The sequence below is a fragment of the Neophocaena asiaeorientalis genome, unplaced genomic scaffold (assembly GCF_003031525.2).
Source record: "Neophocaena asiaeorientalis asiaeorientalis breed wild unplaced genomic scaffold, Neophocaena_asiaeorientalis_V1.1 scaffold150, whole genome shotgun sequence".
Taxonomy (NCBI): Eukaryota; Metazoa; Chordata; class Mammalia; order Artiodactyla; family Phocoenidae; genus Neophocaena; species Neophocaena asiaeorientalis.
In genome coordinates this window covers 16157710-16179396 of record NW_020176571.1, presented here as the reverse complement: position 1 = coordinate 16179396, position 21687 = coordinate 16157710, and the positions used below count along the sequence as shown (strand labels likewise).

The following is a 21687-nucleotide window of genomic DNA, read 5'->3' as shown; positions in this document are numbered from 1 at the left end:
TAAATCTTTTCTAACGTCATTGTTTTCTAGATATGAATCAGAAGCTTCCTAGGTATTTTTGTAACACAATGGATTCTGATTCTGTTATTCAGATTCAGTGTTTTCTTCAAAAGAATGACGCTTTATGACTTTGCCAGCAATTTAATAGATTTTTGTCTTCTTTAAAGAATAGAACTAAGAAATATCAAGATTTAAAGCATAAATACCTTGGAACACTCAGAAGAGCAACATGGGAGAAACTGAGAAAAGAATTGAAACTCATAGAATAAGATGTCTTTCCAAGTTGAAGGTACGGACTTGCTTTGCATGGATATATGTATATGTACCATATATATATTTTTAAACCGAGACCTTGTAAAGTTGCTTATATCTTCATGTATTAATCTAATAATAATGTCATTCTACCTGATATATTGATAAGTTCTTGCTTTAATGAAGGTGGTTTGTAACTGAGGGTGTGTCTAAATAGGATTATTGATTCAGGCAATTTCATCAGACATAGTTTTGAGGGATTTAAATGGAAGACAGGATCTTAAACACTTTCAAGTACACATTATATTACAGTAGGATTTAATATCCTGGATCAAAGGCCAATTTAACGTTCACCCTTCTGGGGCTTCTAAGTCAGAGGAGTATGGAGGTCTCTCCTGGAAAATGGTTCACTGGACAGAAATGCTTTGTTGATCTGTATTCAGTGATGCCTTCACAATGACCCACTAAAACAAATGTTTACTTCAAGCTCTGGCAACATACCAATCATTCTTTATAAGAAAAATGCCCATTTTGTGAGCAGTTTCTGGTATTCTTGACTATTTCAGAGCAAATTCTTTTTGCATAGCTTCAAAGCTGTTTTGCCTTCAAACAAAATTACCAAGGAATCTGGATAATTGTCTTGATTCCACAGCTAGTGCCTGCAAGTGGTTTCCAAACTATGACACTGCCACCAGTTTCCTTCCTATCAAAAGTTTGTTTTCTCTTTGTACATGTGTAGGAAAGATCTACACATGTACTGGAAAGGGGAGAATCATGATATAGAGCTAGAAAATTACTTTTGCCTGAAATGCTCTGTTAATTATATATTTTAAAAATCCCCTTAAATTATTCCTAATTCTCATGTCCATCTCCTAACATTGAGGGGTTAAAAATAAGGACTGAGGCCCAGGCTTGGTTTATGTCAAGTTCAACTACTGACTTGCTGTGTGACCTTGGAGAGGTCGCTTAACCTCCTTGTGGCTCAGTTTTCTCATCTGAAAGGGGTAACAACAGTACTCATCCATAGAATGTTTTTCTTTTTACATCCTTCAAACAATGACTGGAATATTGTAAACATTCAATAAATATTAGCTATTATTAATAATAGCATCTGTGGATAAAGGTCAAGTATTATTTATAAACAATTGGTCCTTCATTTTTTATGACTGGAGTTTGGCAGGACTAGGTATTGATCTGAAATGAGATAGCAAAATACTGCAAGCACAAGTTTATCAGGTAAAAGTAAGAGACAATTGCTTCATAATTAGGCGGGTTTCTCTGTTTCTCTGACCTTAGACATATGCTCATTAAGCAACATTTTTAGAAGGTATCAAAGGACTGTCTTCAACAAATTTGCTTCAAACTCTGGGGCATTATTAAAAGCTGGTAGGACTAGCTTTATAAATATAGACGTTATTTTGCACTAGACATGAGTCACAATAGCCACTGGTTGCTTTCACTCTATGAAGAAAACCGTACTGGTTAGGAAGCCCATCTAAATGTTTCAGGAAAAGCACTGGGATCATGATTTATCTAGTTTCCTCTCTTAAAGTGTTAAATAAAAGAAATTATTCTCTCAAACATGATTTGTACTTTATTTGATAGGCCTTGCTTGCTTTTAAATATAAAATCTGAATTATAAAACCATGTGAAAATTGTTTACTCTCAACAATGTGCTCTGAAAAGATTTACATTGTGATGAGAGACAGAATTTCTACAACTGGTATTTAATATAAAAGTATAAATAGCTAGAAATATAGTTATACTATCTTGGCAGTTATATAACGATATGAATTTTTTTTTTTTTGCGGTACGCAGTCCTCTCACTGTTGTGGCCTCTCCCATTGCGGAGCACAGGCTCCGGACGCGCAGGCTCAGCGGCCATGGCTCACGGGCTCAGCCGGTCCGCGGCATGTGGGATCTTCCCAGACTGGGGCACGAACCCGTGTCCCCTGCATCAGCAGGCAGACTCTCAACCACTGAGCCACCAGGGAAGCCCCACGATATGAATTTTGACTCATATTGAGCTTGATATTTAAATTTCCCAGGTCTTTTCCACATACATTTCTATTCAGATTTCCCCAAACTAATTGGTACAGATAACTTTTGGTTTAGGTGTATTTAATCCTATTGAATTTCATCTTATATACAGCTTATTTTCAGCAGTGACTACTTCTACAAGACGTTTTTGAATACTGATTCTGTCATTCATTCAGTAAACTTGTACTGGATGCCTACTGTTTGTGAGGCATTCACTAGACCCCGAAGATACGAAGGTAAATAATATATGGGCCCTATCATCGAGTTGTTCACAATATAGTGAGGGAGAAGGTTATAGGCATCCAAACACATAAATAACGTGCACTGTGGGGAATTCCCTGGCAGTCCAGTGGTTAGGACTCTGGGCTTCTACTTCAGGGGCAAGGGTTCAATCCCTGGTCAGGGAACTAAGATCCTGCATGTCACATGGCACGGCCAAACAGATAAACAAATAGCCAAACAGATAAATAAATAAAGTCCTTAAAAAAAAAATAAAGTGCACTGTGCTGAGGGCTGTAATAGAGGCAGGCACACAGCAGGGTGGGGAGATAGGGAGTGAGTGGTCAAGGCTACCTGTGAAGTAGAAAGACACCACAGTAGAAATAATGATAGAGTTGAGTTTTAAATATTGAGCATATATTTATCAGATGCACAAGGTGAAGAAAAACATTGCAAGTGGAGGACCACCTGTAAAAGAGATGTAAAGTGGCTTGGTGAATTAAAAGAACTATAAATAGAACGTTATGTTTAGGGACAAGCGGCAAGAGATCATAACAAGGTATATACGAGGTTTTATTTGCCATATAAGAAGTAGGGATTTTTGTTTATGGGAAGCCACTAAAAAGTTTCAAGAAGTGGAGTCACATGCTAAATATGCATTTTATTCATTTGTTTGACAGACATTTATTAAGCTCCAAATTAGTGGTGGCAGGAGGTGGAAGGGAGATTGGAGGTGGGAAAGACTAGAGGAGACTAAAAAATGATTGCAGTTGTCTAAGATAAACAGTGTATACATTTGTGAGACTTCAGCATCTGGGTGGTAGTTAAAGCCATGAGAATAAGTGAGATTTCCTAGGGAGAGCGTATATAGCAAAAAGTGGAGGGTATGAGACAAAAGCCTGAGAAGAGAAGACTGGATAGAAAGAATCTAGAGAGAGTTGGAGATATAGGTATGCATGGGGGGAGGGGAGGGAATTTCAGGAAGAAAAGAATGATTAATGATCTTAAATGACTCCGAGATATCAAGTTAGCTGAGGACTGAGAAGTACCTATTGGATTTGGAAATCAGGAAGTTGTTTATGACCTTTTATAGAGTAGCTTCAAGAGAGGCTAGACTGTAGTAGACTGAAGGGTGAGTGGAAGGTTCGTGTAGGCAATGAATCTAGACTATTCTTCCAAACAGTTTGATGGTAGCTGGAGCTACCATCAGAGATGAGGGAAGATTTTTAGGACAGAAATGTCTTGGATATATTTGTAAGTTAGTGGGGAGAGAGGCAGTAAAGAGTATGAGGATGAAAATAGAGGAGGGGGTCAACAATTGATGAATCAGGATCTCAGCAATGGGAAGAATGTATTCCAGAGCATGGCTGGAGGGAGTTTCTTATACAGAAGGAGGGATACATCCTTTTAAGATGGGAGGGAAATTGGAGGGGTAGGGAGGGTAAATTTGAAGGTGAAGTTGCTGAGATCATTTGCTGGTCAAGAAGAGCACGGGGCTGAGTTGGAGACTGACAAAAAGAAAAGATTGTGAATAATCTTGAAGGGAGTGTACAAAGTGCAGTATAAATTGTGGGGTTGGTTCAAGATTGAGAAATTGGAAGATGGAGGGGTGAGGATTTTATGGATATGAGTGTACTGGCTGGAGAGTAAATCGAATGGTCTCTCAGGATGGAAGTGTCATCAGGAAATGGAAAAGCCCTATGGCATAGGATTGGAGACTACCATTCAGGCTGACATAAATATATTTATCTATAATTTGTTGATTTTGAAGCAGTAATTAATCTACCTAACTTATGATTACCCAGTATACAATGCTCCTTTTTCAAATCCCTTACTAAGACCGAAATCTTTTCACTTCCAATTTAATAAAACTATCAAAATTTTAACTTTTTAGTAAAACCATACTTTCTGCTGATCACAATGGTTCTATCTGTTAAGTTGTCCTTGATTTTTTTGTTACAGATGGTGTCAGCCTGACTGCTGTCTGGAATTATATCAATATCTAGGACGTGTGATTCAATATGCAGAAATTTATTGTACTGTATTCATATTCGTTTATCATAGCAAGTACCTGTTCAGTTTAGAAACGTTTTTGTATGGTTTATAATTAAAATATTGCTTTAAATAAATTAACTGTCAATGAGTAGCAATAGAATGTTGTATAAATTGCATATTACTTTGAGAGAACTTAAGCAGATTTGCTACTTTCAGAAATAATGTCTTTGTGTAACGTCACATTCCTTTTTAACAATTAACATACACGTATTCTTTTGTACTACAGATAGTGTTGCAATGCTGAAGTCAGTTTAAATCGTTTGCTACATGTTATTTAGAATGATTACTTGCTTCTGTGTATGTATAAGACGTGCCCATAAAATAATGAGGCTACAAATGACCTACACAATTCAATATCACTAATCAATTAGTCCCACTTTGGATTTTCAAAGAGAGAACGTAGTATGGAAGACCAGAAGAAGAGATCACTTTAAAAGCTTCTTCCAAATACAAGAGTTACTTGAGCTGGAGACAATCAGTCTTTTGATAGAAGATATTTTGCCAACGGGTGACAAATGTATAATTTAAAAATAAATTTTTCATATGTTTTCTTGCACTTTTTTTCTCCCTAGATGTTTCTGTTGGCAATAACATGTGCGTATGTATCCAAAACACTATCCGGATCTTATATGAATTCCATGCTCACACAAATAGAGAGACAATTCAACATCCCAACATCTCTAGTTGGATTTATTAATGGAAGCTTTGAGATTGGTAATGAATTATTTTTCCATTACTTCTTTTTATACATTATTTTATCCAGGGAGCTAGTCTGAATTTTACTTTCCTTATTTTCCGCTTTGTACCGTTTAACTGACTGAATGTATTTTCTAAAATGACTTAAATAGCTTAGCTCACTTTCGAATATGTTGAGAAACAATTCATTTCAATATTATCCCTGAATAACACTTAAACATCGTCACATATCCCATCATGGGACTTTTTATTCTAATAGTTAATTTTTTTTTATTCTAATAGTCCTTTGGTTAGCTAGCATGAGTAGCAGAGTGTTTAGAGTACTAATATTTAATCTATTATTTGATAACCCTTACAGCTTTATTTTCATGTTTAGAAGATATCATGGGAAACAAAGGAATATGTTTTCAAAAAAAAAAGCAAATATTTCTCTTCTCCTATTGTTTCTGGGAGGTTGACAATTCTCCTTTCTAAGTGCAGAGGGAGGAAGAAACAGCTTTCACATCTCGCTGAATTTATTTCAGAAACAGCTTTTAGGGAAGAATAAAGCCTTTTCTTAGGCTCTGATTTTTGTGGCCGACTGGGATGTGAGGACAGAGAGAAAGAATGGAGGGAAAGATTTCTTCTGTGAACAAACCCGCAGAGAAATACAAATGTCACTCCTTTACAGTTTTGTAATGGCTTTTACTTCCTTCAAGAGGAAAGTTGCCTTTAATATTTTTAATCAGTATCTGAAAGAAAAATTAGGATGGGGTAGAGGCAAAACTGAAGCAGGTGATGCTTGATCTTGTCTACTAGTGCCCAGCTCTCTCAGACCTCATTCTGTGCCACCCGTTTGCTGGCTATGGAGATCCTGGCTATGGAGTCAGAAGTCACTCCTTGTAGAGTCCCTGTGTAAACTCACCTCGCAGTCTAATGGAGGGCATAGGTGCCAAATAATTTAACTGAATGCAGTAAGTTTGGTGACATAGGTATATGCAATGTCCTATAGGAATACAGAGGAGGGACACAACCTCACTTAAGGAAGATAGGCTCTTGAAGTAAAAAGTTTTCTGGGTGACGAAACAGGGTTAGATAAGTGTGAAGAGAATTCCAATAGAAGAAGAAGCGTAATGTTGAAACAGCCTGGTAGGTTGTGTAGGAAGCAACATTCAGCCCAGTGTTATGGACTGGCCACGCTTCAGGTGGCAATTCCTAGAATATAGGTCTGGAGAAATGGGCAGGGGTGAGAAATGGACTATTGGAGAGCTTCGTGTGTGTGTGTGCTATGGAACTTACCTTTTATCCTCTAGGTAATGGAGAGTCACTAAGAGATGGGCAGAGGTTATTAACATTTCTGTGTCAAGGACCTCTTTGGCAATCTGATGCCATATAATCTCAGAATAACGTAATTGCGTAAAATAAAAACCCTAAGGGTACAAAGGAAGTCAATTATACTGAAATAAAATTATCAAAATATTAAAAGCAGCTTATATAATAATTGTACTTCTTACCATCACATTAAATAACAATATCTACACTAATTTTGAAGTAATCATCGGTGTCAATAATATTTTGAAGTATCTGCAACAACTGTAATGTATGCAAATACCTGTAACTTCTGTTGGTGATAATTGATGACAAAATCATACATACTGTTAATACTAATGTAGTTTGTGTCTACTTTCACAGTCAAAGGAAATACTAATATTAAGTTACTGAAAATAAAGATGCAATTTTTTTTCTCACTCAAGTTCATGGAGGACCTGATTTCTATCCATGGACTCCTTTGGGGTTTATAGATAGCAGGTCAAGAACCTCTGTTAAACGTCATTGTGAAACAGAGCTCTCCCTCAGGGCAGGGGTTGCGTCCTATTCATTTATTATTTCATGCATCCCTAGCACCAATCCCAGTATTTCAGATATTTATTATACAATAAATGCTGGATAGTCAATGATTGGGTGAGGCTGTTAATTTAGACTTTGTTCATACTAATTGATATATTCATTTTTCACATCAATTTTTTCTAGGAAATCTTTTGTTGATTATATTTGTGAGTTATTTTGGAACTAAACTGCATAGACCTATAATGATTGGTGTTGGATGTGTGGTTATGGGCCTTGGGTGTTTCTTACAATCACTACCTCATTTCCTCATGGACCGGTAAGTACTGCAGTCTCTGATGATTTCTTTAGGTGCAACTTTCTGCAGGAAATAAGCTTGGATTTCTTTCTAGGAACAATGCTCCTAAAGACACAGAGTGCTGTAATAGAAACTGCAAGGTTCAGATTCTGTTCCACCCCCTGTTTTGTGCTCTTAGCTACCTGGCTTCCACTTACACGTCAATTTATGAAATAGAGATTCGGGACAACTCCTTTATGGAGTTGAGTCTGATGAAAAGATTCTTAGGACCTGGCAAGGTTTGGGATTACTCCTTTCTAGGGACTATTTAGACACTTCTAATTACAGTTGAGTTTCTGTTTAATTATGGGTCACCAAAGGGTAGACCAGTCTGAAGGTTGATTTTCATTTTAAATTTTTATCAAAGTAATATGTGTGCAAAATTGTGAAAGGTAAAATTATATTGAAAAAAGCATTGTCCCCCACCCCTTCAACATTGCTCATATTACTCCTCTCCGGAGGCAACTACTCCCAACTCTTCTAGCTCTTTCTTCTTCTGTTTGCTTCCATATTTCTAAGTAAATGTTTATCCTTTTAGTTTTTGATACTTTAGTGTTCTATATAGACATATTGACTTCCTACTGTAAAATCATACTCACTATTCCATGCGTGTGACTATGTAACTATTTCTCATATTTCAGCTGAACCATGCTGTTATTTTCCCTTTCTTATATCACTTTTTATTTTCCCTGGATTTAATAATTGCCTCATTTTATATTTGATCCATTTTCTTTTTATTTCTCACTAATCATCACCAAATTCTTTACCGGTAGGACAGTGTCTTCTCAATATATTCATACATATCAGAGGGTTTCATTTTTCTCTTTGAGATACCTCTCCTGTCATCATCAATTTTCCATCTGCAATCTGAACTGGGAACTCTCCAGGCCTGCTGCATGGCTGCTCCTTTGAAATTTTCACTCACCATTCTCCTTGGGAATTTGTTCTGCCTCTTTCTTCCATTCAGTTACTTACTTCCTGGGTAGTAATATCTTCTCCTTTCCTTTTCATTCTTACTCTTTTTGTGGAAAATGTCATCTAATAGGTTTCTGAGAAAGTGTGCAAGGAAAGTAATAATTTTAAGACCTTAAACATCGGGAAGTATTCCTATTCTACTCCCATACCCGATGACAGTTTGGATGGTATAAAATTCTGGTTTGAAGTTTTTTCCCTAGGGATTTTTTTTTGGGGGGTATGTGGGCCTCTCACCGTTGTGGCCTCTCCCGTTGCGGAGCACAGGCTCCGGACGCGCAGGCTCAGCGGCCATGGCTCACGGGCCCAGCCGCTCCGCGGCATGTGGGATCTTCCCGGACCGGGGCACAAACCCGTGTCCCCTGCATCGGCAGGAGGACTCCCAACCACTGCGCCACCAGGGAAGCCCTTCCCTAGGGATTTTGAAGACATCATTTCCAATACTTTCTAGTCTCCGGTGTTACTCTTGAGAAGCCTATACCATTCTAACCCCTGTGACCAGTTTCTTTTCTCTAGGAGCTGTTGGGATTTTCCTTTAAACTCCAGAATTTGAATGCATGGTAATCATGTTGGTATAAATGATCTTCCTTTATCGTGCTAGGTGCCTTCAATCTGGACATTTGTAAAAATTACTTGTATTGTTTCTTTGATAATATCCTCCCTTCTTCCACCCCTCTACTTTCTCTTTCTAGAGTTCTACTTGTTCTTGAATATTGTTACATCCTGAGTTGAGCTTACAGTTTTCTCATCTTTTCTCTCCAACTTTCTATCTCTTTGCCTTCTTGTTACTTTTAGGGGAGATTTCTAAAGATTTTTTGTTTTTGTTTTTGATGTGGACTATTTTTAAAGTTTTTTTTTTGAATTTGTTACAATATTGCTTCTGTTTTAGTTTTCTGGGTTTTTTGGCTGCGAGGCACGTGGGATCTTAGCTCCCCAGCCAGGGATGGAACCTGCACTCCCTGCATTGGAAGGCAAAGTCTTAACCACTGGACTGCTAGGAAAGTCCCTGGGGGAGATTTCTTTATCTTCCAAACATTTGAATGGATTTCTAACTTTTGTTATCATATTTTTAAGTTTTAAGGACTCTTGTTCTTTGAATGTATCTTTTTAGGGAACATCTTGCTCTTACTTTAAGAATGCAATGTCTTTTCCATCTACATTTGAAGTGTACAGTTTTTTATTTGTTTTGTCTTTGTCTTTATGTTATAGGCTTCCTTCATATATCTGGCGGTCCTTGGTTAGCTATTCATACTTGAGAGAGAGGAATAGCAACAACAAGCTAACCAGAAGTTCTGTGGTACATGTGTAGGACGTGGTTGTTGGAGGGCTTCTTCCCAGCACAGGGACTGGGTGTTTTAGAGATGGCTCAGAACTGTCCATAACCTGTCAGTTAACTCAGGCAGGGATTCTCCAATCTGTTGCCTGAGACATGGCAGCTTGGCTACCAGCCAGGTGGGAGTGGGAGTCTCTTTTATCACTATGTAGATTTTTCTTTTACTTAATATCCCCAGGTATGGCCTCCTATCCTCAATGTGCTTGTTTTGACTCTCTGCAGTCTAAGGCCATGTTCATTGGGATGGTGGAGGTGTCTATTCTAAGGGTTTAACTGTTCCTTATACACACTTTAAACCAATCCTCTGATTTTTTGGATCATACCCACTCCCGCCTTTAGAAGTGTCTCGTATCCTGCCTGAAACCTTCCAGGGATATGTGGCACGTGTTTGGTTCCTCCCCTGCAGGCACGCACTTAGGCTTGTGTTTCTCATATTTTCTAGTTCAGTGACCACTCATCTCCTTTCCCATTTTCAGAATCTTTATCTTCTTGTCGAATTTTCAAAATCTCTTTCTCCTTGTCAAATCTTCCATTTTCTTTATCCTTGTGGCATTATGCCTTTTCCTTTACTATTTTATAATCCATCAACTGTCATTTTGCTGAAGTTTGGGGGATGAATGAACGTTGAATGAGTTATTGGGGTTTAGTGGATAAGTTAAATGAAAATGATATGTTATCTTCTCAGGTATTTCTGAAGGGATCAGAAGTGTTCAGGCAAAGAGTTTTTACTGTCCTTTTAGTTCCTATCCTGTCCAAGACAACATCAAGTAATATTCAGCTATTATTTACATTTCTTTCCACTCTCTGCCAAAGGTGTTATATTTTTTGTCTGAAGCTGGCAAGTCTCATGGGATCATGGGTATGGAGAGAGAAGCCTTTGTCCACAGTTCACAGCCACTCTGTGACCATGACTGGATAATTGTTCAAAGGGGAAGGCATTTTGACCCTTTTTATTATGTTCTATAGCATAGAAATCAGAACTATCAGTGACATACAAGCATAGCACTCTTTAGCTCATTTGGAACTCAGAAGGGCAAGGTTGTCTGTGTGTGTGTGTGTGTGTGTGTGTGTGTGTGTGTGTTTTGTTTTGTTTTTGGATTTCTCTTATCTACTAGAAATATAGAAACCAGTCCAGCATAATTTCTACCACAGAGAGACTTAGCTGGACATATTTTCTTCCATTATTGCAGCTTATAATTTACTTTCTGAGAAAGGGCATGGGATCTTGTGGTAATTTGCCTAAGATAATATGGTCACAGTGTATTAACCCTTTTGTCCTTATGAGAAGAGAAAAACTCATTACGTTGCACTGTCACAGTGTTTGAATCTCCAAAGGTCTCTCATTATGATGGGCAAATATTTTGTTTTTCTTGGGGATCGATGAATGCATGAAGGGATTACTGTTTGAATGCTCAGAAAGTGGGGTATATTTTTTACGAGCAAACCTCAGAGGATCCAAAGTTGGAAGCTTGTTTGTTGCGTTGTTTTTCCTCCCAAAGCTTTATCTTCTTTATTATACTTCGTAGAGTCTATTATTTTGCTTCCTTTTAGTTCCTTATCCACAGCAATTATTTCCAGGAAATGATCACCTAAAAACCACAAAGCATTGATGTTAGGTAATCTAAAGGATAGACCATACATATGCAGATAATTGAAAGCTGGCTGTCAATGAATGGCACGTTTTCGTGAGTGGCAAGTTCTTTTTGATGATAGCAATCTATGATGACTGGGTGGCAAAGCTGAAAAGACATCTGCTTTCCTGGGTTTGGATGTTGTATCTTAAGTGAAGCAGGAGCATCTTCACAATGCTCACATTGTCCTCATTGGCTCCTTAACACAAATGTGTTTTCCCTGTGTTCATACAGATATGAATATGAATCTACAGTTTCAGTTTCTGGTAATTTGTCCTCAAACAGTTTCTTGTGTATGGAAAACGGAACCCAGAGTTTCAAACCAACAGAAGATCCATCAGGTTGTCTGCTTCATTTTATTACTTTAGTTAATTTGTAACTGAACACTTTCTGTGGAGGGTCTTTGAATGAGTTACTGGGTTTGGTTAAGTAAGGTAGAGGAATAAAAAGATTTTTTTTCCCCTCTAAAGAATTTTAGAGGGGATCATGGAGGAGAATAAGGAAGAGGAATGGCTAATAATAGAAAACGTAATGCCTCTTATATTTGAATATACCTATTAATGCGGAGCACAGGCTCCGACGCGCAGGCTCAGTGGCCATGGCTCACGGGCCCTGCCGCTTCGTGGCATGTGGGATCTTCACGGACCGGGGCACGAACCCGTGTCCCCTGCATGGGCAGGCGGACTCTCAACCACTGCGCCACCAGGGAATCCCGCCTTGTCTGTTCTTTAAACTAATCCAGCACGATAGTGTACAATAATGGTGTTTCTTCCAGGTTCTTGCAGTCCCAGGCACCAGCATACCTGCCTCTGCCCCTTCATGTGCTAAAGGACCTGTATAATCTGGTGATACTTAGTCTATAGGTGACCCTGTTAATTTACCTCAGACCAGAACTTCTTTTCCTGTGATGGGCACATTTTCAGGCTGGATTCATATTAGTGGAAGTTACGGTGGTTCCTTAGGCTGGGAATTTCACCGCCAGCATGGGATAAGAGGGAATCAAAATAGTTCAAATGAGTATAAGAATAGCTGTCTCAGAAACTCTAAATCAAAGGAACCCCCTGGGGAAGCAAAAGAAAACAGTGACATCAGCAATAGCCCGCGTTCTCTCCTTGAGTTGGCTTTTGCCAAAGAATGACTCAGGTCCTGTTTCCTATTTTTCCTAATGTGCATTGTAGTAGATAAACAAAACCTTCCCAGTGGGTGTATCTCCAGGGAAATGTGTTGATTCCTTAATCACCTGGTATTTTCAGTTTTGCCCTAGAGGAAACCTGGAGTTTGCCTATGATCTATAGACATAAACATTGTGCTCATCATAGATAAAAATATGAATACCCAGCAACGGAGACTATGATTTTCTGGACTGGGAATGACTGAGAGATAGCCTCACAAGAAAGTTTGAGACTCAGCTGTGTTCAGGACCCTCACATCTGTGGGTGGCACAGTTTACTAATCACTGGGAAAATGCAAATCAAAAACCACAATGAGATATTATCTTACACCTGCCAGAATGGCTGTCCTTATAAAGGTAACAAATAACAAATATTGGTGAGGATGTAGAGAAAAGGGAACACTTGTACGCTGCTGATGGGAATCTAAATTGGTGCAGCCAGTATGAAAAACAGTATGGAGGCTCCTCAAAAGATTAAAAATAGAACTACCACAGGATCTAGCAATTCTACTCCTGGATATATATATACATATATGAAAAAACCAAAAACACTAATTCAAAAAGATACATGCACCCCAATGTTCATAGTAGCATTATCTACAATAGCCAAGATATGGAAGCAACCTAAGGGTGCATCAACAGATGAATGGATAAAGAAGACGTGGTGAATACATACACAGTGGAGTATATTACTCAGCCGCAGAAAAGAATGAAATTTTGCCATTTGCAACAACATGGATGGACCGGGAGGGTATTGTGTTTAGTGAAATAAGTGAGAAAAAGAGAAATACTGTATGTTTTGACTTATATGTTGAATCTAAAAAATGAAACAAATGAATAATATAAGAGAACAGAAACAGACTCATACGTGCAGAGAACAAACTAGTGATTACCAGTGGGGAGAAGGGTGGGACGAGGGGGGGAAAACAGGAGGAGGGGATTAAGAGGTACAAACTACTAGGTATAAAATAAATAAAAGGATGTAATGTACAACACAGGGAATGTTGCCAATGTTTTATAATAACTTTGTATGGAGTATAATCTATAAAAATATCAAACAACAACTATGTACAACTATGTTGTACACATGAAACTAATATAGTATTGTTAGTCACTGTACTTCAATTTTAAAAAGTTGTTTGGTGATCACAGTATACAGTGGGCTCTATAGAGAAAATGTGATTACTACTCAGTTAAATATTTTTTATTTCTATAAAGTAATTAGAACTGTAGAGAATTCAAAACTCAGTGAGCCTCTTACATAAATCTTATAAATATAGTCTCAATTCTAGGGAGAGATATTTGTGTTTTTTCCTCTCCCCAAAGTTAGTATATATATTGGGTAGCACTTATAACAGCTAACTAAGTTTAGTAGTTGCTGGTAAACTAACTCTCTGGAGGGAAAAAAAAGCCTTGGTTTTTAGTGTTTGTCAGTTTCTGTGGTATAAATACTCTCATCAAACTACCAGCATGTTATCACTAAATACTGAATTGGGAAGAGATGTATATACTCATCTCTCCCCAGCCAGTAGGAACTGGCTCCAGCGTACCACTTATTGTTGGCCATACGTAAGTACTCTGTCAGAAAGTGCAAAAGGGGTGGCCCAGTGAGTCATTGCTGGCATAGTAAATTGTTGGCAAGGTGCCATGGTCACATAAGAACTGTGAAATGCTTACCTACCAAAGACTTAGAATTAAGTATTGCTAATATTTCACTACCAAAACACTAATGTAATGTCTTTTTTTCTTTTAATGCAGAATGTGTGAAGGAAGTTAAATCATTAATGTGGGTGTATGTACTAGTTGGAAATATTATACGTGGAATTGGTGAGACTCCCATCATGCCTTTGGGTATTTCCTACATAGAGGATTTTGCCAAATCTGAAAACTCTCCTTTATATATTGGTGAGTTGGAAAATCTGCCTTAGCCTCTTTTCAGGACAGTAAGCTCCTTGAGCATGGATATTAGTTATTTATTTGGATGCTTAGTGATGAACAGAAGAGTGCTTTGGCACAACTGGCCCTCATTTAAAGTTTGTTGAATGGAGCAATTATGGGCTGACTCCAAATAAGCCACTTTGCTAAACCTGCTTTTCACTATTGAAAATGCCATTAATCTAGTGTCCCTGGAGTTCTATTTGACTCCTCCATTTGCTGGGCACCACTCTATACCCAATCTGTTAAGAGATTTAGCAATGTTTTCTCCAAAATGTCTCATATTCAAAACCTTTCTCACTATTTTCATTACTTCTGTTTTTGTTCAGGTCTTCATCACTTCATGTATATGTTATTATAATTTCTATATTGGTCATTTTATCTGTAGTATTTATAATCAATTTCTTATAAAAATTCTTGCAGTATAATTTTTCTTAACTATTTTAAATATCTTCTCTTTAATGTTGATGAAACTTACTGACTCTGTCTATTAAATATGAGCTCTTTACTTATTACTAGCTCTACACTCAGTTTATCTATTTAGTTTCCTATATAGTTTCTCTTTATCACAATTTCTTTAGAATAGCCAGGCTGTTTCATATTTTTCACAAATATCTGTCTTCATAATTTTGGTAATGTTTCCTGAAAATTCATTTTCTAAAATCTATCAGTATCTCCCACAATAGGCAACTTAAGATCCACCTTGTATGTTGTCTTACAATCTCCTGAATATTCTTAATTTATTATGCATAACTTGCTTATATTCCTTAGTTACTCCATCTGTTGTTGGTTATAAAATCATAACTTTGAGTACAGGGACATTTTTCTGTTAAAGTAGAAATATCTTTTTAAAACCAGAAAAGTCAAAGTGGGTGAGAGAAGATAGTAACAGAGCTACATGTAATGAGGAGATTAAAATATTTAGGAATGATTATCCCAAGCAATTTTGGGTGATTTTGATGACTCACTGATTTTGCAATAACCTTTTTCAGTGTTTTTCTATTCAGTCTTTGAAATCCATTCACATACTTATATTGAAAGATTACAGAATGCTCACCTGCAATAAATTAGCAAACACCTTGTTAAAATATGTGTTTCTTTTTTCAACAAATATTAGGGTATATAACACATAGAAACAATGGATAATCTCTACATGTATTAAGATGAATAAGACATTGTCCATATAAAGTTTAGTATATAAATAACTACATAATTATATATCAATAAAATCTGATAAATGTGTATAATTAAATTTGAAAATCGAAGTAATAATTATTAATAATCCGTGTATAATTAACTAATTATAAGTCAATTAACTATACATCAAGAAAACAATTCCATGTATGGCTCTGGAGTTTAGGAGAGAACATAAAAGCTGGACATGAAATTTAAGAATCATCTATACAGAGACAAAAAATAAAATCAAGAGGGAGAAATGAGGTTGCCATAGGAGGTCAGATGCTACATAGTGAGGAGCCCTAGGATAAAATACTAGGGAATACTTCTACTTAAGTGAATAGAGTAAGAGGAAGAAAACTCAAAGAAGGGGTAGTCATAAGGTACAAGACTAAGACAATAAATGAATGTATAGTTTTGTATCAAGTGGTAGATTTGGGAGTGAAGCTTTCCTGAGGAATATGCCACAAGATATTTATCATAACATAGCATTTCTTTAAAAATCCTCCAAAAATATGACTGTGGAAGGCAACAAAAGAATTTTGCTCTATACTGTGACTTTCTTAATAGTAAGATCCCAGCTGTAATACTGAAGGAACCACAGAATCAAAATATCCACCCATGATACAGTAGTGATAATTCTATTCCAATACCGGACACAGTAATAGTTTACTCACAAGACACAACAAAACTCACCGAAAAAGGCCATCACTTTAACCAGTCTCTAGTACCACAAGAGAAAATGGCTTTGAATCATAATAGGGACAGTCCCACTAATCTCATCTTTTTTTTTTTTTTTTTTTGCGGTACGCGGGCCTCTCACTGTTGTGGCCTCTCCCGTTGCGGAGCACAGGCTCCGGACGCGCAGGCTCAGCGACCATGGCTCACGGGCCCAGCCGCTCCACGGCATGTGGGATCTTCCCGGACCGGGGCACGAACCCGTGTCCCCTGCATCGGCAGGCGGACTCTCAACCACTGTGCCACCAGGGAAGCCCCATAGAATTTAAAGGTTCCCATTTCCTTAGTTTTATTTCAAAATTATTATTAAGGAATGAAGTCATACATACACACTGATAATTTAAGTAAGTTAGTCTTTCATAAGAGAAAAGGAATATTTTCATCTTCGAGGAGGGCGTTTGCACACAATATGGTCACCCTGCTGCAGCCAGTTGCTTCTAACTGCAGATCTTTACCTGTAACCGAGTGTGAAAGAGAATTTGGAGGCTTAGAGAAAGTGGCTTCAAATTAGGAGGCTCCTGTTTCAACATTTAAACAAACATCCTTGTTACTTATACATATACCAAGTTTAATTTTCCTACAGATTGAACACATAAGGCAAAAATATCTAAGGTAAAAACAATTCAATCTTCAGACTCTTCATGGGATTAGAACTCTTTATGTGTGTGTATAACTTTATATCTTCCTTTATTTTTAGGGTTTATAGAAACAGGAGCTATCATTGGTCCTTTGATTGGACTTTCGTTAGCGTCATTCTGTGCAAATGTTTATGTTGACACTGGATCGGTGAACACAGGTAACTCCATAAAATCTATTTATACAGTGTCTAAAGTACACAAAGCATCGTCAGGTATGTTATCACATTTAATTGTTACTTTATCTGACCCTCAGTTAGATAGAATCTCCACTTTCCAGGTGACCAAATTGAAGTTGAGGAGTTTAAATAATTTTCAATATTTCAAACCAGTGAGGAGAGCAAGATACAGTGCTGATCTTCTGACTCAAAATCCAGTGCTCTTTCTACTGCACTAATCGTATTTCTTGTTTTCAAAAGATTTAAGCACATAGGTTTGAATTCTTTTTAAATCAAGCAATCATTTGAAGATAGTGAAATAGAACTTGTAGCTCTTTAATATGTACCTATTTATAAATTCCTTACATGATAGGACAGATAGTCAAACGAGCTTATTGCTAGACAGTATTGTAACACCACATATTTTCAGACAAGTTTTATCAGTGCCTGAATTATATGCAAATTCTGTACTTGGATAGAACCTGACAATTATAATTGTAATAATTTTCTGTAGTTCATAAAGGAAATAATGACTCAAGCTAATAAAAATTGTGTGTATCTCTTTACAGATGATCTGACCATAACTCCCACTGATACTCGTTGGGTTGGTGCATGGTGGTTTGGCTTTTTGGTTTGTGCAGGAGTGAATGTGCTTACTGCCATTCCTTTTTTCGTTTTGCCCAAAACGCTTCCAAAGGAAGGACTAGAGGATATTGCTGAGGCCGTTAATAATGACAAAGAAGAGAAACAAAGCGAAGTCAGGAAGAAAAGTGTTGGAATCACTAAAGGCAAATATAAACATTTTATATTTTACAATTTACTTTTTATTTTCTATAGTCATGTCTGTATCTTAGTCTATTACAATATGCTAGGCTGAGTTAAAACAATTTGTCACTGACAGTCAACAGTCAATAATGTCTAGCTGTGCTACTACAATAATGTTTTCCCATGCTACCACATGGGAGTGAATGATATAGTTTAGAACCTGACTTAGATCAGCATTTATATGAAATTTTATGTCCATCTGGGTACTCAATAAATAAATAAATTAGGTCCCATCTGCCTTAAAAAATCTGTTTTACAGAGAGCATAGGTCTAATTAAAAATGAAACTCAAACCAAGAACAAAAGGAGGAAAAAATATATGCTGATCCAAATAAGCACCATATAGGTCTGAAACCAAAAGTATTAGCTGAGCTGTGAGCTTCTTGGAAGTTAAGGCAGAAAAGAAAAAAGGCATCTCAATTATAGGTCATATAATTATCTATATTTGAGAGTGGAAAGGATAACAATTCTTAAAGAGAAATTGTTGCCCAAGTAACAAGTTGTAAAAAAAAGAAAAAATTATATGATGTGCAATACAGGTGATATTGAGTCACGTAGTTGTTTTCCAGCAAATTCAGGACCATATTTCATGTAACAGGTTTTTTTTTTTGGTATAGATCCTCAATAAAACTCAAAGTATAATTTACAGAAGGTGTATCTATGGGAAACTAAGTAAGATAATCTATGTATAGTATTCAGGAATACTGGTTCTCAAACTTGGCCACATATTGGAATCACCTAGGGAATTTTTAAAATTACTGATGCATGGACATTTTGTAGTATTACCCAGAGGTCTGATTTAATTAGTATAAGGTATGGCCTGGGCCTTGGAATTCTTAAAGAGTGTCCATTTGGAAGGTGGTGGGGGGCTTAGTTTCCTTACCTCAAAGATAGGGATAAAATACTATTTATTATTATAAAGTTGTTGGGTGAAGGTAAAAGGAGTTCTGACACATATTACTATTATTACTGCTTACTAGTATTATTATTGTTGATGTTGCCACTTCTACCGTCACCCGTAAATTATAATATCAATTTGCACAGAATTTTTAGCAGTTACAAATTCACTTAAACCACAATTGAACATAATTTAATACTTCTCATATCATTAGGAGCCAATTCAGAATCTTACAAATTCTCAGAGTCCTTACGATTATATTCACAACACTTGTCAAAGGGCCGGTATGGACTGGTAGGGAATTTTAACACAGAATATCATTTATAGTCTGCAAGATAAACTAGGAAAGGGCTTAACTTAGTATATGACATCTAGAAAAGAAATTGAAACTACTGAGACTCATCTATTAGGACAGTATGTCAACAAACATGTGTGACTTCAAAAGCTCCAAAGAGCTGTGAACACAAGTCACTTCTCTGCCATGTACTTTATTCATAAATATGAATTCTGCAACTAGAATTCATTTCTTTGCATTAAACTATGCTTCCTCCTCTTCCAAGTTGTTTACTGATTGATACTTTGCTAGATTGGATTTTAGGCTGTTTATTAAGCAAACCAGGATAATACACAATAAGTAAGGAAATCAAGGCAGACAACATGAAGATAGGAAAAGTGAAAAGAAACTATAAGTGAAACTTTGACCCAAAATGGAGACAGTATGACCTAGAACATTTGCTAGAGCTGGCCACAAATTTGGCTCTGAGCTTTGTCTGTCCACACAAACAGGAAAACATTCGGTTAACTCATTCACATGGTCTTTAATATATAGCAAATGAATCAGGATCTCAGGGAGCGAGACCTCAGGAAGCAAAGAAATGCCTAGTACTTGAGAAAATTTATATGTCATGAATTTCCACATCTAACTACATTTTAAATGTTCAGGAATGATTAATCAATATGTGTGTGAACTTCTTTATCAAATTGTTTTCCTTCCTGGCTTTAGAGGACAGAACAGGAGAACAAGCATCTTTCATTCTAGATGATCTCTAGAGAAGAGAGGATATCAGTCCAAGTAAAAGAGAAGGATAGGGCTTCCATGGTGGCGCAGTGGTTGAGAGTCTGCCTGCCGAAGCAGGGGATACGGGTTCGTGCCCCCGGTCCGGGAAGATCCCACGTGCCGCGGAGCAGCTGGGCCCGTGAGCCATGGCCACTGAGCCTGCGCGTCTGGAGCCTGTGCTCTGCAACGGGAGAACATAAGAAAGAAATGGTGTGAACTCGGACAATGTTTTTGTCATGTAATAGTTATACTTTTTCCTTAAGACATGTTAGTAACTTAGTGAAGGCAAAACGACTGTGTTCTGATCCCTTCCCACTCAGCTGCCTGACTGTCTTGCAGAAGCTACCAAAACAATGATACAACTTTAGCTTTCAAGGGGCAAAAAGAATCAAGAAGCACAAGTGCATTATAAAACAGGAAAACATACTTTAGAGGGGAGGTTGATGTTTCAGAAAAAGTCAATCATAAAATGCAAAGCCGAGTTTGTATGACACTGTTGTCATCCTTTCCTTTCAGATTTTTTACCATTCATGAAAAGTCTTTTGTGCAACCCAGTTTACATGCTTTTCATACTAATAAGTGTGCTGCAATTCAATGCATTTGTCAATATGATCTCCTTCATGCCTAAATATCTGGAACAGCACTATGGAAAATCAGCTTCAGATGCAATCTTTCTCATTGGTATGTTTGTTCTTCTCTGCAATTGTAGCCCACCTTTTTTCCCATGAAATGGTGAACAGTGTGATGATGGGTCTAGGAAACTCCTCAATTGAAATCTGTTAGGATATTTTTGCCCCTGGTAATATCCCCCCGTCTGCTCTCCAGGGAAATCAAGAGAGGGTAAGGAAGAGAAGAAGCCAGAAAATCCTGGTTTTCTTCTTTCTTTGGCTCTTTTTGTGGTCAGAATGCAAATCTGAAATATTTGTGGAAAGTTTAGGGAATGTACAAGTTAGATACAATTTTCAGATTGGTTATTCATTTATGTAAAAAAGAAGACAGAGTTAACTCATCAGGAATTTTGTTTCACATCCAGGTTTTACTTTTTTGGCTCCAATTCATGAATTCCGTGGTTTCTAATTTAGTTCCCTGGCTCCCCGGTGTTTTGAGATGTCTCTGCAGCCCATACATTGTGATTTTCCTGCAACCACACTAACCTCGGTGGTTCTACTCCACCCTGAGTTTCTCCTGGGATCTTTTTTACTGTTTTGAAAAGAGAATTTCCAGATTACATGTACCCACATCACCTAGAGTGTTTTTTTTGCGGTACGCGGGCCTCTCACTGCTGTGGCCTCTCCCGTTGTGGAGCACAGGCTCCAGACGCGCAGGCTCTGTGGCCATGGCTCACGGGCCCAGCCGCTCCGCGGCATGTGGGATCTTCCCAGACCGGGGCACGAACCCGTGTCCCCTGCATCAGCAGGCGGACATCTCAACCACTGCGCCACCAGGGAAGCCCCACCTAGAGTGTTTGTTAAAAGTTCAGATACCTGCGACCCATCTCAAATATACTAAATTAGACTCTCTGGAATGGGACCTGAGAATGGATATTAAACAAACTCTCCCAAGAGTGTGATTCAGTGAACAGACCCTGGCACTGTAAGGATGAAACCTAGGGCTGTCTTTTCCCTCTTTTTGGGGGGAGGATTGGGGGAGGGAGAGTGCTAGTCAGTAGCAGCAAGACATGAAATGTAAAGATACTTGACATCACAGGCTCAGCAAAGTGCCTCTAAAATACCTTG

The 21687-nt window shown here is 37.6% G+C and overlaps 1 protein-coding gene across 1 annotated transcript in view; it reads left to right on the top strand.

Annotated features, from left to right (window-relative positions):
* The window catches only part of SLCO1A2 (solute carrier organic anion transporter family member 1A2), a 64934-nt gene that overhangs the window by 21005 nt on the left and 22242 nt on the right, over window positions 1-21687 (top strand). The window contains exons 3-10 of the mRNA XM_024733214.1: window positions 168-289; window positions 5139-5280; window positions 7273-7405; window positions 11594-11700; window positions 14289-14435; window positions 17077-17175; window positions 17742-17960; window positions 20468-20632. Coding sequence (XP_024588982.1) covers window positions 230-289; window positions 5139-5280; window positions 7273-7405; window positions 11594-11700; window positions 14289-14435; window positions 17077-17175; window positions 17742-17960; window positions 20468-20632 — 1072 coding nt within the window. The 5' untranslated portion in view covers window positions 168-229. The remainder of the gene's footprint in view (window positions 1-167; window positions 290-5138; window positions 5281-7272; window positions 7406-11593; window positions 11701-14288; window positions 14436-17076; window positions 17176-17741; window positions 17961-20467; window positions 20633-21687) is intronic.